Here is a 16,593-nt window from a genome sequence, read left to right as displayed (position 1 = left end):
TCTATTTACCTACAATGTCAAACTGAAGTCCGGTACAGTGGGAAGCATAGAGTCAGTGGACGCTGAATTTATCCCAACTGATATTCTCTCTATACTCGCAACCAAGCTGTATTTACAACTATAAAATAAAATACTGAAATCAGATGGGCCAGTCCACATGTGTAAATTTGGTTGGAGGTCACCAGTAGCGAATAGTAGGGAGGGTGTGGGAAAGGGGGATGTGGCTTACACAGGAACAAGGAAATCAATGGAGCAATGTGAGCACAGAATTTATAATAAAATTGTGCTGAATTTTGTTGTTTTTATTTGAATTTTTTAGCAGTACACCACGTCCGGGGAAACATGAAAACATATTGGACAGAACTCAGAAATGCATACCTGTCAACCTGTACGGTTTTGCCGTAGAAAGTATGTTTTTTATGCATTTTAAGACGAGTACGACGTACAAGGAAATCTGTACGGAAAAACGCAAATTTGTCAATGATGAGTACCATCCGGTATACACCGACTATCATGAAACGGCAAATCAATCAAGTCAAAGGAGTTCGCTGCAGAAGCCTCTATCTCGGTATCGTTTTTTTTCCGTTGCAAACGAAGCGAGCGGTTTGATGCTAATGTGCGCATGCGTCTTCCGCCTGGGGATTTCCCATCAGGCATCATTCCGAAAAAAAAAAATATGGTGTACGATTATTTTGTATTCTGTACGGGAAAATACGAGTTTGTAAGGGCATGGAGCCGTGGAGATTGACAGGTATGGAAATGGAGAAGGAAATCTTGAGGCAAAATGGATATGGAGTTTCTCATTTAGTCTGAAGATTGCACAAACAACGAAATATGAAGGGTACCCCGCTTCCAGAGGTTGGTGTACACGTTTTCTTCCATCTATTTTATTATCTGGCTATTTTTAATCAGTGTCAGGGGGTCGGCTTCAATCTGAGTGTTTACTGTAATTGGAAACTAGATAGTTACTTTCTAAGTAACACTTACTTTTGGATGTCAGTATTAAAAGTACTTTTTTTAAAGAGGTAACTAGTAACTGTAACTAATTCATGTTTTTTAGTAACGTGCCCAACACTGAATAGCATTAGCAGTTTTTGGAATGAACAGATTTAAGTCCACACTTAGGGATTCCAATGTTATAATTAAACACACAATGTAAAACGTATTAGAGTACTATATAAAATAGACAGAGTTGATTCAAAACACTGACACTTACGGAAAAGAATGCCACTTGGCACAAAACGCCATTAAACAGCAGTCCATTAAAGTATCTCCTGCTTCCTCTGCTGGCTGACCCGCGTTCTCTTTTAGTTTTTTAAGAGTTCGTCAAAGTCAGGTCAGGGTCTACAATTTTTATACTCAGGGGCCCACAGGGAGGTGAACATGACAATTCCAACAGGTCCTTCGAACAGTATTTTCAGTTTGCAGTACTTTCATTTCCCGGACCCCCAAACATTCCAAGCAGCACAACGCGCCAAAAACGTCAAGTTGCACGAGAAGTCAGGGATTCTGGGATGTGAAGAAGTTCATTGCCAGGGAGCTGTTCCATGAGTATTGCGATGGTCGACGGAAGTCACAACAAAGGCAGCAGAGATGAATTAAAGCTTCAGTTCGCGTGTCCTTCAACACACCTGGAAAAAAGATGGGGAAAGGTGTAGGTCAGTGGATTTGACTTCACGCATTTTACGGACTATTAAGTGCATCTAAAAACCTCAAATATGCCAGAAGTTGAAAAGTGTGCCTTACAACCCAATGCCTTGTATACTGCAAAATACGATGGATAATATTGGAAATGCATCCACGAGGTTTCGTATGAATGAAATGATTGATCCATAGAAAAGCATCGCTGACTACAATAGTAAATAGAATAGAATAGAATATAGAATAGAATATGCCTTTATTGTCATTGTTACAACATGGGATATGCTGTGACAACGAAATTGGACGACTCCAGTTCCACATTTACAGTGAGGAGGTTGATGAGGGGGGTGAGGGACAAACAGAGTTGGTGGATACAACCGAAATGTTTGATGTTTGATCTTACATAACACAAAGTCCAGTGTTTTGCTCAGTCCACATATTAAATGGATTTGGGAGTACAGTCCATAAACATGCCCGATTAAAGTCGCCGTCGACGATAAAGCTCCGTTGGGGTGTGCAAGCTGCTGTTTATTGATAGCAGCGGGCAGGAGATTTAGCGCTATGCTAACGTTAGCATCCGGTGAAACGGTTAGCAGTGGAAAGTAAACAGCAAACACAAAGACCACAGTTAACTCTCCCGGTGCATAGAAGTGTCTGCACGATACAGCTAGAAACTCCATTTCGAGTGAGCAGTGTGTGTCAATGGTTCGGCTGTTATTGTAGCGCGTAGTCTCCAATTCCTTTTTTTACCGGAGTTTTAAAGCGTTGCATGCAACGAGAAATGAACCTGGGTCTCGGTGATGAGAGCATCGACACTTTTTACCCGGTTGACAGAAACAAATATTAGGGAATGGATAAAACCGAAATTTGGTCCTGGAATATATAAATAAACGCAATCTCCGATTCATCATCAGGTACATAGAGTTGCTTTTTTCGCATGTATTTATATCTTTCGGGGAAGGCTTTCTGTTCTCTCCATTCTCTTACATTCATTTCTGGCATCGTGTGATAATGCAATAAAATTGAACACCTTATCATATGTAGTCTGTATCACTAGTGGTTACATTTAGGCGTTCTCACTGCCGTGACCCAGGTTTGATTCTTGATGCAGGCAATGTTCTGCATTTAGGTCCGCGACACTTTTTGACTCATCAAACATTAATTTGTTACACTTATAACAAAAGACATTTAGTTTTAATTACGTGCACCTCATAATCCATGGATAAGAAAAATCTAATAATGTAGTGATAATTATTTTAAGCAATCAGTTAAGAGAGTATTTTTAAATTTGTCTCTTCATCTTTTTTTTTTTTCACAGAAAATACAACAAACTAAATTCCAATTTATGTGCAAAAAAACGTGCAGTTTTTTAGCATCGTAAAAAACCTTTTAAGCTTTACCTTTTTATCTTTTAACTATTTTAACTGATTAGCAAGCTATCTACATAGCTTCTTACATTTTGCATGCTAATTATTGATATTTTACCTTTTTTGCTAGTTAGCAAGCTAAATTATGGCTTTTTTTAAGCTAGCTGTCTAGCTTTGTTTTGAGCTTTCTATCTGGCTGTTTAGATGGCTTTTTACTGTTTTAGCTGGGTATTTAGCTCGCTTTTAGTTTACAGACGTTCCCCTACTTACGACCATTCGACTTACGTAAAACGGTGGATATGAACATTTTTTCGGTATGTCGAAAAATATCCGGACATTGTTGTAAGTTAGATTTTGTATTGTGTGCACCTGGGTACAGGACAGTACTGTTGTGCTTCTTTCCACTGCTACAGGCATGTGGCGCTGTGAGAGCTCACCTAGCATCCACCCCAAAGAATAAATCCGCTTCCTCTTCCTAGTTGGTGTGAAAACATTCTATACTGTATCTCCAGCGCGCTAAGAACTTTGACATTTTTATTGTTTAATATCTCGTGCGTCCATTCAATAGTGTTGGTGTAAAGTGTAAAGAGACAATATTTTTCTTTTGAAACAAAAGTGGAATAGGAAAGCTTGATGCGGTTGAGAAAATGGTCGCAACGCATTTTTTCGGCCACTTTTTACCACGGAGGAGGACCTCTTGTAACGCTTCTTCCAAACGCAAACTAAACTCTACTTTATTTATCTTTATAGAGCATATTATTTTAAGAAATGTTTTTTTCTTTAATACAAAACAATACAGGTTACTTATACAAGCCTTCAACAGACTTATATACAGTAAACCTCAGACATACAAAATGGGGGGATAGTACACTAGAGTAAGCCCTTTATTTGCCATTTTGACCCAAAAACCATATCTGAAATAGAAAAACAAGTCTATTGGCTATTTATAGTATGTATACATCTTTTGGGACACATCTAGTTTTGTAGGCGGGTAAACAAACTGCATCGAACCGGTCTATCTTTAAGCCTTGTTTTTTTTCTGAACTGACCTTGCATAATTAGTGTAATTTGGGAATACTGAAAGTTATGTGAAGACAATGGCATAATTATAATGACTTTCTTGATTAAAAAAATAAAAAATAAAAATGCCATAACTTATATATGTGTTGCTGCCACAATGTAGTTTGCGTTAGTGTTAACTTTGGAACGGTCAACATCTATGTTCCTCTTGAAATACAGCGTTAATTCAGGATTATTATATTGTAATTTTTCAAGCATATTGCATATTGAGTTACATTACTAAATGAACACATGACCCGAAAAGACAAAATGGACAATGTGTTGACAAGCCATTCCATAACAGCCAAAAATTACTCCACCCATAGAAAAATGTAAATAAGGAGAGTAAGAAAATTCCTGGGGGCCTTTGCTCTGAAAATGCTGGTCTACTAGGAATCATAAGAGCCAAGAAGAAATCTGCAGGTTCGAGAGCGTTCTCCATTCGGTCCCCAGTGCTGTGGAATGCTTTGCCCCCTGAGATTCGATCTGCAACCTCAGTGGAACTCTTTAAATCTAGGCTTAAAACACACTTCTATTCTATAGCTTATGAATGACCTATATTTCACGTGGACAATCTTTGTGTTTTATTGTTATTGCACCATTCATTGTAGCCTGTTCATCCTGGAAAGGGGATTACCTCATGTGCGGACCCTTCACGAGGTGTCTTCATTTTCCTCATGTTGAGGTTTTTGAGTTTTTCCTTGCCCTCATGTAGGTTTTAGATCAGGGGTTGGTGCAATAATATGTAATAATAGTCTGTAGTTTGCAATAGTCTGTGGTCTGTGGAGCCCTTTGAGACTCCTTGTGATTAAGGGCTATACAGTTAAACATGACTTGACTTCTCATTCCTCACTTTCAAAGAAGACATACTATACAACTTAACACACATTTTTCAACAGGCTTCATAAATCTACCTTCTGATCCGTCATGACAGAGTTGCTCTGAAGTTGCGGCATGTGGCTGCTGAGCAAGCCAGCGCCGGGTCTGTCGTGCTCACAGAAGATCGTACCGTTGATATAATGGAAGCGATCTCCTGGCATCAGTCTGTTCCTGCAGGTGGCACAGCTGAAACACTGGAACCCAAAAGTCAAGGTCAGTCCTGAAAATGTATCGACTCAATTAAGTCACAGCAAATTGGTTTTCACGATAACACAGGTAACGCAATGTTTAACTGTATTGCGCAATTAAGAACTGATCAAGGAAACATTGACTTCCTAGTTGGGACTAAAGTACCTGAATACTCAATTTGCTCGCCTTTGTGAGAATAACCGACCGTTTTAGCTAAAAGTTTTCTTTTAAGAAACTCACACAGAAAAGTTAAAAGATTAAGGGGCCACAATGAAAACACTGAATTCAATCTATTCTATTTTTGACATTTGCTCGTTCTGTTAAATGCTATCAATTCAGGATTTTTAAGTTTGTGGCCCCGACCGTTTACCCAAGCAGACTGAACATCCCCACCTCCGTATTGAAGAGTGAGCTAACCGGATGGTTATCTTGAGAATCATTGGACCTTGACAGAGCAGAAGATGCAAGATAAAAGCATAGGTCGATTGTGGGACTCAATGTAATCTTTATTGTGGATTTTTTTTACAGGGTTGAGGCCTCGTTGCTGTCATGCGCTTTCTGGACAAATTTTTACATACTACCTAGGTTTTTTGTATTCTTAACTAATGCAAAATCTATTGCACCCTGGTCATCCTGGAAGGGGGATTACCACTTGTGAGGCCCCTTTTCAAGGTTTCCTATTTCCCTCCTGCTGAGGTTTTGGTTTTTCCTAGCCCGCATGTTGGGTTAAGATCAGGGGGGGTGTCATTGTGACCTGTGAAGTCCTTAGAGACATTTCGTGATTAATGGCTATACAAATAAATGTGACTTGACTGAAAAAGCTTATATTAGTCGTAGTGGTGCCCTGATTTCAGTCATAATCTATCTTTTTTGTAATGCAAAATAGCCTTGTTTAAGTTTTGTTTTTCGTTCTTGTCACGGTTGCTAGGCGCCCATTTGGCCCCGCCCGTGTGGCGCTGGCTGCAGCTTGTTGATAGATTGGCTTCCCCACTATTTAAACCCTGTCCTGTCAATCCCATTTTGTCAGTCCGTCTGTGAACCTCTGTTTTTCAAGGCAAGCCTTTTTTCGACCCTGACTCACGCCTGTCCTGTTTTTTGCTCCTGTTTGTCTCCCGCTACGACCTGTTTTGATCTTGACCACGTCTGCTCTCTCGTCCTGAATTACGATACGTTTTTGATCCCGACCACGTCTACTCTCCTTTCCTGGCTTACGACCGGTTTCCGACCCCGACCACGTCTTGCTCTCCCAGTCCCGGCTACCGACTTGTTTTCCGCCCCTGACACCGCCATTGCTCGCTACGGGAGATCCACTTCCGTGTTCGGATCACAAGCCGAGTACGAGAGCCAACACCCGATCGTGGGCGCACCCCTTCCTCGTTCCTTTAATAAAAGCTGTGGTAAACGTTACGCGAGTGGGTCCTGTTTCCATTCTGGTCCTGACAGTTCTTTATTCAGCTGGTCAATGAAAGATGCATGGTCACCACTGTTTTATACAGCGAAGGCAATTTGTGGCTTGAAGACACAATTTAAAAACCACGCTCTGTAGATCAAAAGTAGAATATATCTTTGCGTTCTGATAAACAAACCCGTGACAGCAGATTGGCTCAGAACGTCAAACCAGAGCATAGAAGCAAAACAAATATGCCTGACTATATTTATCTGCCTGAGACATATCCCAAGGAATCAGCTTTTTGGGAATTTTGGGACATTTTAAAATGACAAGTCAATGTGGTGTTTTTCTTCACAATGGGACAATTCCAGCATTCATTGGACAAATTTGCTAAAATACAACTGTAAAACCTCGTGTATGACTCGCACCCGAACTTAGAGTTGTTTTTAGGTACAAAGAATATGCTTGTTATACACGAATAAATACAGTAATTTCCCTTGCCCTCGTGTAGGTTTTAGATCAGGGGATGCAAAATAATAGTCTATAGTCTGTACTGCCCTTTGAGACTTTTCTTGACTGTCATGATTACTGATGCGGGGAACCTGAGTCTGCCCCGTTGGCGCAAACAGCCACGGACCCTGATTGTCTGCGAACCTATGCTACCCGCTAGGCAAGCTTTTGTGACTCTCCGACTCCATCCTGCCCTGTTTTCTGTCTGATTCCCGTTGCCGACCTCTTTTCTGGACCCGTTTATGTTTTTGCTCCTCCGCCCCGGCCATTGTCCTGTTTGTTCTCGCTGTCAATGACTACCTTCGCTTGACACGGAAGTGCCATCTGCTATCCGTGACGAGGGTTGGGTAGGGTTACTTTAACTTGATTACTTTCAATTACTTTTGGATTACTCCAATACCAAATATGCTAATAAAAGACAAAAGAAACTAAATATGAATAAAATGACTAAATTTTGTGCAGGCTTGGGGAGTAACGGAATACATGGAACGGCAAAAATTATGTTGGCAAGCTGTTTGGATTTATTTTCATTCTGTTTCTGTCGCATTTTATGTTAGTTTTGCCGGAGATCAAAGAGATCAAAGCCAAGAGAGAAAGCTTACCACGTGTTGTGAGTCATAATTGTATTCATATTTAGTTTATTTTGTCTTTTATTAGCATATCTGGTATTGGAGTAATCCAAAAGTAATTGAAAGTATTCCAGTTAAAGTAACCCTGCCCAACCCTGCCCGTGACCGACGATCATCGGATCGTGGATGCAAGTCCTTTCCTCATTCTAAACAAAGCTGAGTAAAACGAACGCAATTGGGTCCCGTCTCCGTTCCTGGTCCGTGACATTGACTTATAATCACTTTTGAAAATGAGAGATTATTATTATTAGTAAAACTACATTTTCAAACAACACGCTTTCTTACGGGATCAATTATTTTCGACTTTGCCGTTGCAGCCTCAAATCATTGACATAGAAATAGAACTCATGATGGGATTACATCAAAGCACCACTTAACGACTTTGTATCTTCTGTTCCGATCGTCTTCGTATAAATTGAGCCCAGGTTTGTGGCCTGGGGGGGATGAGGAGGAGGAATACCCCAGATGTTTCTGTCAAACACACAGTAGGAGGCCAAGCAGGCTAAATTGGGAGATGGAGACTTACCTTGAGGTGGTAAACATTTCCCTGTGCCCTCATCACCATTTCATTGGCTGGGATGGACTGGCCACAGGCACAGCACGCCCCGCTGTGCCCAAACAGCCTGCAAATTAGAAAAAAAAGCTGGTTTGATACCGTACACATGCTAAAACGATCCTGATGGTCTACCACTTCCTCAGTATGAAAGACCTTACCTGATGTAGTCGCTGCGACACAGGATCATGCCTCCTTTGCTGTAGCAGGTGGTGCCGATGTCGCCCAGCTGAGCCTGGCAGCAGGAGCACTTGAGGCAGCGAGTGTGCCAATAACGCTCCATAGAGAAGAGCAGGAAACGGTCAGCGATCTTCCCCCCACATCCTGCACATGACCTCACGGATGGCGCTCCGCCCGGCGCTTGGTTGTTCACCATCCTGATGTGGGCTCTCGCTGGAACCTGGGCAAACCTTGCAAGTACTGCAAGAAAAGAAAGGGTTTGCTTAATGTAGTTCTATATAATGACGATATTGTCACAGTTGCCATGGCGCCCAATTGGCCCAGCCACTGTGGCGCCAGCTGCAGCTTGTTGACAGATTGGCTCCCTGTCAGTAGTTAAATTCAGTCCTGTCAGTCCCCTTTGGACGGTCCGTCTGCAAATCTATGTTTTTACACGGCAAGTCCTTTTTCGCCTGTCCTGTTTTTTGCTCCTGTTGGTCTCCCGTTACGATCTGTTTAGAGCTAGACCGCGTCTGCTCACCCGTCCCGAATTACGACCTGTTTTAACATCGACCGCGTCTGTTCTCCCCCCCGAATAACGATCCGTTTTTTTTTATCTCAACCATGTCTGCTCTCCTCTCCTGGCTATCGACTTGTTTCCGATCCCGATCACGTTTTTGCTCTTCTGTCCCGGCCACTGACCCGTTTTTTCCGTTCCCACTTCCGCGTCTAAGCAACCTACTCCCTGCAACCAGAGATCTCCGGATCATGTGTGCGCTCCTTTCCCTTCTTCCCAAAAAAACTGTGAGAAACGTTACGCGAGTGGGTCCTGTCTCCGTTCTGGTCTTGATATATATGTATGATTTGTACTTATTTGGAGGTTTCAAGAATTCATACCGTCCATATTTATAGGTGTAAAATGCTTTTTTTTCCATGCAAAAAAGAATCAAAGTGTGGGTGGGAGTTAAACAGAAAGTTTTACGGTAGTAAATTATTGTGTGCAATGATTGATCAGTCGAAAAATATCGCCAACTACAATCACTAAACATTCAAAAGACCAGGAATTTAACCCAGGTCACGGCAGTGAGAATACTGAATCCTAACCACTAGATCACCAGTGATATAGATGACATACAAAAAGGCATTACATTTTATCTCATTATCGCACTATTTTCGTCATGGTTTCTATAATGACATTATGTATGATTGGTACTTCTTTGGTGGTCTTAAGAGTTTATAGCGTATTTATTGGTGTCAAATGCATTTTTTTCCATCAACATGGCGTTTTACAGTATTATATTACCGAATTTGTGCAATGATTTAGCAGTCGAAAAATTTAGTTGACCACAGTCACTGAACATTAGATAGAACGGGAATTGAACCCAAATTACGACAGTGAAGACTCCAAATCCTAACCACGAGACTACCATTGATATAGATGACATTCAAAATGCCATTATATTTTATCTCATTATCGCACTATTTTCGTACTTCTTTGGTGGTCTTAAGAGTTTATAACGTATTTATTGGTGTAAAATGCATTTTTTTCATCGCACTATTTTCATCATGATCTATATAAGAACTATGTATGATTTGTACTTCTTTTGAGGATTTAAGAGGTAATGTGTACATTTTGGTGCGTGTTATACAAGGTTTTTACTATATTATATTACCGTATTTATGCAATGATTTAGCAGTCGAAATTTTTTGCTGACAACAGTCCCTGAACAGTGGATAAAACGGGAATTGAATCCAAGTTGCGACAGTGAAAACTCCAAATCCTAACCACTTGACCACCAGTGATATAGATGACGTACAAAAAGGCATTACATTTTATCTCATCATCACACTGTTTTCATCCTTGTCTGTATAATGCCAATTCGTGATTTGTACTTCTTCAGAAGATTCAATAAGTTATACTGTATTCATTCATGTATAACACACTTTTTTTTTAACCCAAAAAAGAACTTTAAGTTCGGCTACATGTTAAACACGACGTTTTTACGGTAGTATAAAAATGTACTTGTGCAATGATTCATCAGTCGAAAAATATCGCTGACCACAATCACAAAACATTGGACGCAACAGGAATCTAACTCGGGTCACGGTTGTGAGAACGCTGAATTCCAACTACTAGACCACCAATGATATAGGTAACATGCGAAAAGGCATTGGATTTGATCTCATTATCACAATATTTTTAGTCACAGCCTATATGATAGTGTATGACTTGTACTTCTTTGCAAGACCCAAGAGGTTACACAGTATTTATTTGCGTATAATCGCACCTTTTTCCTCCCCCAAAATAAATTAAAGTTTGCGTTACACGCAAGGTTTTATGGTAGGTTATTACCCTTTTTGTGCAAGTATTGATCAGTCAAAAAATAATCACCGACTATGATTGCTAAACATCAGATGCAACAGGAATCAAACCCGGGTCACGGTGGTGCGAACGCTGAATCCCAACTACTAGACCATCAATGATATAGGTAACATGCGAAAAGGCATTGGATTTTATCTCACTGTCACACTATTTTTAGTCAGGGTTTACATCATGACAATGTATGATTTGTACTTCTTTGCAAGACTCAAGAAGTTATACAAATAAATACTTATTTGTGTATAATCTCAGTTTTTTTACTCCCAAAAAAGAAAATAAATATTACCCTTTTTGTGCACTTATTGATCAGTTAACAAATAATCGCTAAGCACCGAATGCAACGAGTTTCGAACCCGGGTCACGGTGGCGAGAGTTCCGAAACCTAACTACTAGACTATCAGTGATAGAGATATACCTGTCAACCTGTACGTTTTTTATGAATTTTAAGAAGAGTACGACGTACAAGGAAATCTGTACGGAAAAACGCAAATTTGTCAATCGCTTGCGTCTGATTCCCATCATGCATTATTCAGAAAAAAAAAGATATCGTGTACGATTATTTTGTATTTTGTACGGGAAAATACGACAGTTTGTACGGGCAGGCAGCCGTGGAGGTTGACAGGTATGTAGAGATGACATACAAAAAGGCATTCTATTTCATCTCCTTATCTCTCTTTACTCACTGTACCAGAGACAAATGTTTGAAAACGGCAAAAACAGAAATTCATCCTGAAAGATGTAAATAAACGCAGAAAAAAAGCACGACAAGGGGAACAACTTTAGTGTATCGGATTTTGTAGGACATTAAGTAGATACAATGTAAATGTCGGGTTGGTTTACATTGTCACTACATGATTTTAATCATGGCCGCACGTACTCATTATTGTTTGTCACTTGCAATGTTGAATTTGAGAAAACTGAGAAAAAGGGAAACAAACAATCCAGTATTCTTTCATTCTTTTTAACTTTATCTATCCAGGCAAAGCAAATTATCGATTACAAGGTACGATATGATAATGATTAAAAGACAAACCTACTGGGAATTTCAACTGCAGAATAAGAAACAATATCTACCTTTTCATTCGTTAACTTTAGGAAAACGAGTTTATTTTAAAAGAATAAGAGGGGGGGATATTTTAAGCGGGAGGCAGAGAAAATGTCACCCGATGGGACTTTTGGAAGCGTGCCACTTTTCATATGTAAAGTATTAATTAATGTGCAATCGTTTTCTTTGCGAATCGACGCTTTTGGAAAACTTTCACTTTTAAAACCTAATCAAAAGCAAAAAGTGTTAACAATGAAGTCGGGCTCACGTTAACGACAGAAAGAAAAAGAATGAAAAAGAAGCGAACTCTCGTACCTTGTCTTTTCCTGCTGCGTGGAAATCAAAACACGGAGGAAAAGAGATCACGCGAAAACAATGGATGCCTTTGCGCCTGTGAAATTAAACATTTTACGGCTCCATTGCTTCTTGAATCTTGATAGTAGGAAAAAAAATCCCCCGGCCGGGGTGGCGCGCGCACCAAATAGTTTGAGGAAAGTCTCTCACTTAGAGCTCTTCAAATTAAAAAAGAAAAAAGAGGGTGTGGAGAGGGAGGGGGGGGGTAACCTAAAAAGCCGCTCCTTTCTTTGCTTCCTTTCCAACTGGTTATTCCAGCTGTCGGTGCGATTCCGCGCCTCCCTTCCTCGCACTCTTTCGGACGCCTCTGACAGCGACGCTATTCATCAAATTGCGCAAGGAGATATTTAAAGTAGGAGGGGATGACGTAAGCACGTAAAGTGGAAGACGACCAATTGCAGAGTAGTAGGTGTGGTCAAATCACAGCCTCTTTATTTTAGATAGATAGATAGATAGATAGATAGATAGATAGATAGATAGATAGATAGATAGATAGATAGATAGATAGATAGATAGATAGATAGATAGATAGATAGATAGATAGATAGATAGATAGATAGATAGATAGATAGATAGATAGATAGATAGATAGATAGATAGATAGATGGATGGGTGCATAGATAGATAGATAGATGGATGGGTGCATAGATAGATAGATAGATGGATGGATGGGTGCATAGATAGATAGATAGATAGATAGATAGATAGATAGATAGATAGATAGATAGATAGATAGATAGATAGATGGGTGAATAGATGGATAGATAGATAGATAGATAGATAGATAGATAGATAGATAGATAGATAGATAGATAGATAGATAGATAGATAGATAGATAGATAGATAGATAGATAGATAGATAGATAGATGGATAGATAGATGGGTGCATAGATAGATAGATAGATAGATAGATAGATAGATAGATAGATAGATAGATAGATAGATAGATAGATAGATAGACAGATAGATAGATAGATAGATAGATAGATAGATAGATAGATAGATAGATAGATAGATAGATAGATAGATAGATAGATATATAGATAGATAGATAGATAGATAGATAGATAGATAGATAGATAGACAGATAGATAGATACTTTATTTATCCCCGCAGGGAAATTCACATTTCCAGCAGCATCCCTGTGCTGAGAACAATACAATAATAAAGCAAAAAGAATACAAAATACAAATACCCAATGTGACGTGCTAATACCCACTGTAGCGTGTTATATAGAGTATCTAGATAGTGCTACACAGAATACACGTTGCAATAAAATAAAGTAATATGCAATGTAGGGGGTGTGGTTTAATGTGGGACTTTACTCCGCCGGGTGGAGTTAAAGAGTCTTTTATTTGTTTTGTTTTTTGGTGTGTTTTTATTGAATATTGCAAATACAAACAAAATTGGTATGGAAAATTAAAAAAAAAACAATGCAGAGTAAACATTATCAAGAGATATTACGTGCTGAAGAAATACCTATAAAGAAATAAAATAAATGCATGAAGTAAAGTCATGTTTATTTGTGACGCCCTTAATCACAAGATGTCTCAAAGGGCTTCACAGACCACCGATTATTGCAAACTACAGACTATTATGACACCATCCCCTGATCTAAAACCTACATGAGGGCAAGGGAAAACTCAAAAACCTCAAGTCATGTTTATTTGTGACGCCCTTAATCACAAGGAGTCTCAAAGGGCTGCACAGACCACATACTAATGCAAACTACGGACTATTATGACACCATCCCCTGATCTAAAACCGACATGAGGGCAAGGAAAAACTCAAAAACCTCAACATGAGGAAAATGAAGAAACCCTGAGAAGGGACCGCACATGAGAGGATGACCAGGCTGCAATGGATGTTGTGATAACAAACAATAAAAAAATAATAATGAAATATGGATTAATTAAAGTATAGTATAAAATTAATATAAAATCAAAAGGAGGACCAGGTTGCAAAGGATGTAGCATCAACAAAAAATACAAAGATATTGTCGAAATGAAATATAGGTCATTACTATGCTATAAAATAAAAGTGTGTTTAAAGCAGAGGGCAGAGCATTCTACAGCACCGGGGCCTTAATGGAAAACGTTCTCGAACCTGCAGATTTCTTCTTGGCTCTTGGGATCACTAGCAGACCAGCACTTTCAGAGTGAAGGCTCTGGACTGGAACATAGAGGGAAGTTAAATCAGAAAAATATGATGGAGGAAGTCCATGCATTTTTTTGTATAATACAAATTAAAAAAAAAATGAAGACATGTTTAAATCAATACAAGGGGGAAATTCTTAAGTATATTCTAAATCCCTTGGACACTGGGGATTGTTCATCAAACTCAGATTCAACCAATGAAACAAATTCACTGACAAAATTCTAAATATCATGCTCCCGGTTTGATCCCGACCTGTTTCCTGTTCCCATCCCCGATCCAAACTCCGTTCTCCTGTCCCAGCTATCGTGTCCTGATTCTGTTTCCTGTCTCAATCCCCGCTTCAAGCTCCGTTCTCCTGTCCCTGCTACTCATATCCTGCCTGTTTCCGTTTCCTGTGTTGACCCTCAATTCAAGCTCCGTACTCCTGTCCTGGCTACCCGTATCCTGCCTGTTTCCGTTTCCTGTGTCGACCCCCAATCCAAGCTCCGTACTCCTGTCCTGGCTACTCGTTTCCTGCCTGGTCCCTGTTTTTGTATCGATTCCCGACCACGCTTCGTTCTCCCGTCCCAGCTACCCAACTTGTTCTGATCCACGATCACGCTTCGTTCTCCGATTCAGTAATCATATGATATAGAAATACCACAACAAAAATATTACAACAGCTATACCACAAAAAACCACTATAGAAATATTACGGCAGAAATATTACAAAAATACTAGTACAGTTCTACAGAAATGCTACTAAGATAATACAGGAATACTATGAACATACTAATGTGGAAATACTTCAAAATTACTTCTACACAAATATTGTAAAACGCCACTTCAGTAACCCTTTAATATAGAAATACTACTACAAAAATATTACAACAGATATACTACAAAAAAACGACTACAGAAATATTATAACAAAAATACTAAAAAATACAACGACAGTAGTACTAAAAAAATAATGCAACGAAAACACTACAGAAAAACTGCAAATATACTAATACAGAAATACTTCAGAAATACGTTTACACAAATACTACAAAACGCCACTTCAGTAATCCTTTAATATAGAAATACTACGACAAAAATATTACAACAGATATGCTACAAAAAAACTACAACAGAAATATTACGGCAGAAATACTAGAAAAATACTACTACAGTACTACAGAAATGTTACTAAGATAGTACAGGAATACAACAAACATACTAATTTGGAAATACTTCAAAAATACGTTTACACAAATACTACAAAACGCCACTTCAGTAATACTTTAATATAGAAATACTACTACATAAATATTACGGCAGTAATACTAAAAAACACAACTACAGTAGTACTACAAAATAATGCTATGGAAACACTACAGAAATACTACAAATATACTAATACGGAAATACTTCAAAAATGCGTCTACACAAATACTACAAAAATAGTACTACAGTAACACTATATATACAATTACTACGATAGAAATATTACAACAGACATACTACAAAAAAATAGTACTACAGAAATATTACGACAGAAATACTACAAAAATACGAGAGTAATATGACAAATATACCACTACAATAAGACAATATTTCAAAGTACTACTACAGAAATATTACAACAGATACACAAACAAAAAAATTACAAGAGTAATACTACAAAAATAATGCTATTAAATGCACTACAAAAAAACTACATATAAAATAAATCTACAGTAATACTTCATAAATCTGACTGCGGAAGTACTAAATCACAGGTGTCAAACAGGCGGCCCGCGGGCCAGATCAGGCCCGCTAAGGGATTGAATCCGGCCCGCGAGACAACACTCAGAGAAGCGCAAGAGAAAAACAAGCTGAAGGTTGAAATATGTCAACTTGATGTTGCCAAAGCCAGGTGCCTCGAACAAAGACACTGTACTTGTATTTCTCTCTCTCTCTGTCTGTGTCTCTCTTTCTTTTCCACCCCTTTTCTCCCACTCTGTCTCTTTCACTCTCTGTGTCTCTCTTTTTCTCTTCCTTTGTTGCTCTTTGTCTCTTTCTCTCTCTGTCTTTTAACCTCTTTTGCTCTAACTTCCTTTTCTCCTTTTCTCTTTCTCTCTTCATACCCTTCGCGCTTTCTTTTCTCTCCTTCTGTCTTTCTATTTCTCTTTGGAATTCTTTCTTCCTCTCCCTTTCTTTTTCCCCTCTTCTCACAACTGTTTATCTTTTGTTTCTCACGCTCTCTCCCTCTCTCTCTTTTTCTTTCTTTGTCCCGCCCTCTCTCCTTTTCCCTCCCTCTTTCTCTTATTTCTTTAT

General features: G+C 39.1%; 1 protein-coding gene across 1 annotated transcript; it reads right to left on the bottom strand.

The window, feature by feature from the left end:
• Window positions 1–281: 281 nt before the first annotated feature.
• Window positions 282–12,462, bottom strand: lmo4lb (LIM domain only 4-like b). The gene is made up of 5 exons (XM_088336817.1): window positions 12,117–12,462; window positions 8,379–8,637; window positions 8,191–8,287; window positions 4,982–5,140; window positions 282–1,631 (listed from the first exon to the last, which is right to left on the bottom strand). The coding sequence occupies exons 2-5, from the start codon at window positions 8,591–8,593 to the stop codon at window positions 1,623–1,625; spliced, it is 480 nt and encodes a 159-aa protein (XP_088192943.1). The 5' UTR covers window positions 8,594–8,637; window positions 12,117–12,462; the 3' UTR covers window positions 282–1,622.
• Between the last annotated feature and the right edge of the window lie 4,131 nt (window positions 12,463–16,593).

This window comes from Urocampus carinirostris, chromosome 5 (genome assembly GCF_059441175.1).
Source record: "Urocampus carinirostris isolate Australia breed hairy pipefish chromosome 5, RoL_Ucar_1.0, whole genome shotgun sequence".
Taxonomy (NCBI): Eukaryota; Metazoa; Chordata; class Actinopteri; order Syngnathiformes; family Syngnathidae; genus Urocampus; species Urocampus carinirostris.
This window is presented reverse-complemented; position numbering and strand designations above follow the sequence as displayed.

What these genes read in the sequence shown, in the direction of transcription:
- lmo4lb (XM_088336817.1), bottom strand. Translation starts at nt 8,593, where the DNA reads ATGGTGAACAACCAAGCGCCGGGCGGAGCGCCATCCGTGAGGTCATGT. An exon ending in TGTCGCAGCGACTACATCAG is followed by an intron (nt 8,288 to 8,378) that starts GTAAGGTCTTTC and finishes TCTAATTTGCAG; the next exon opens with GCTGTTTGGGCACAGCGGGG. An exon ending in GAAATGTTTACCACCTCAAG is followed by an intron (nt 5,141 to 8,190) that starts GTAAGTCTCCAT and finishes TTTGGGTTCCAG; the next exon opens with TGTTTCAGCTGTGCCACCTG.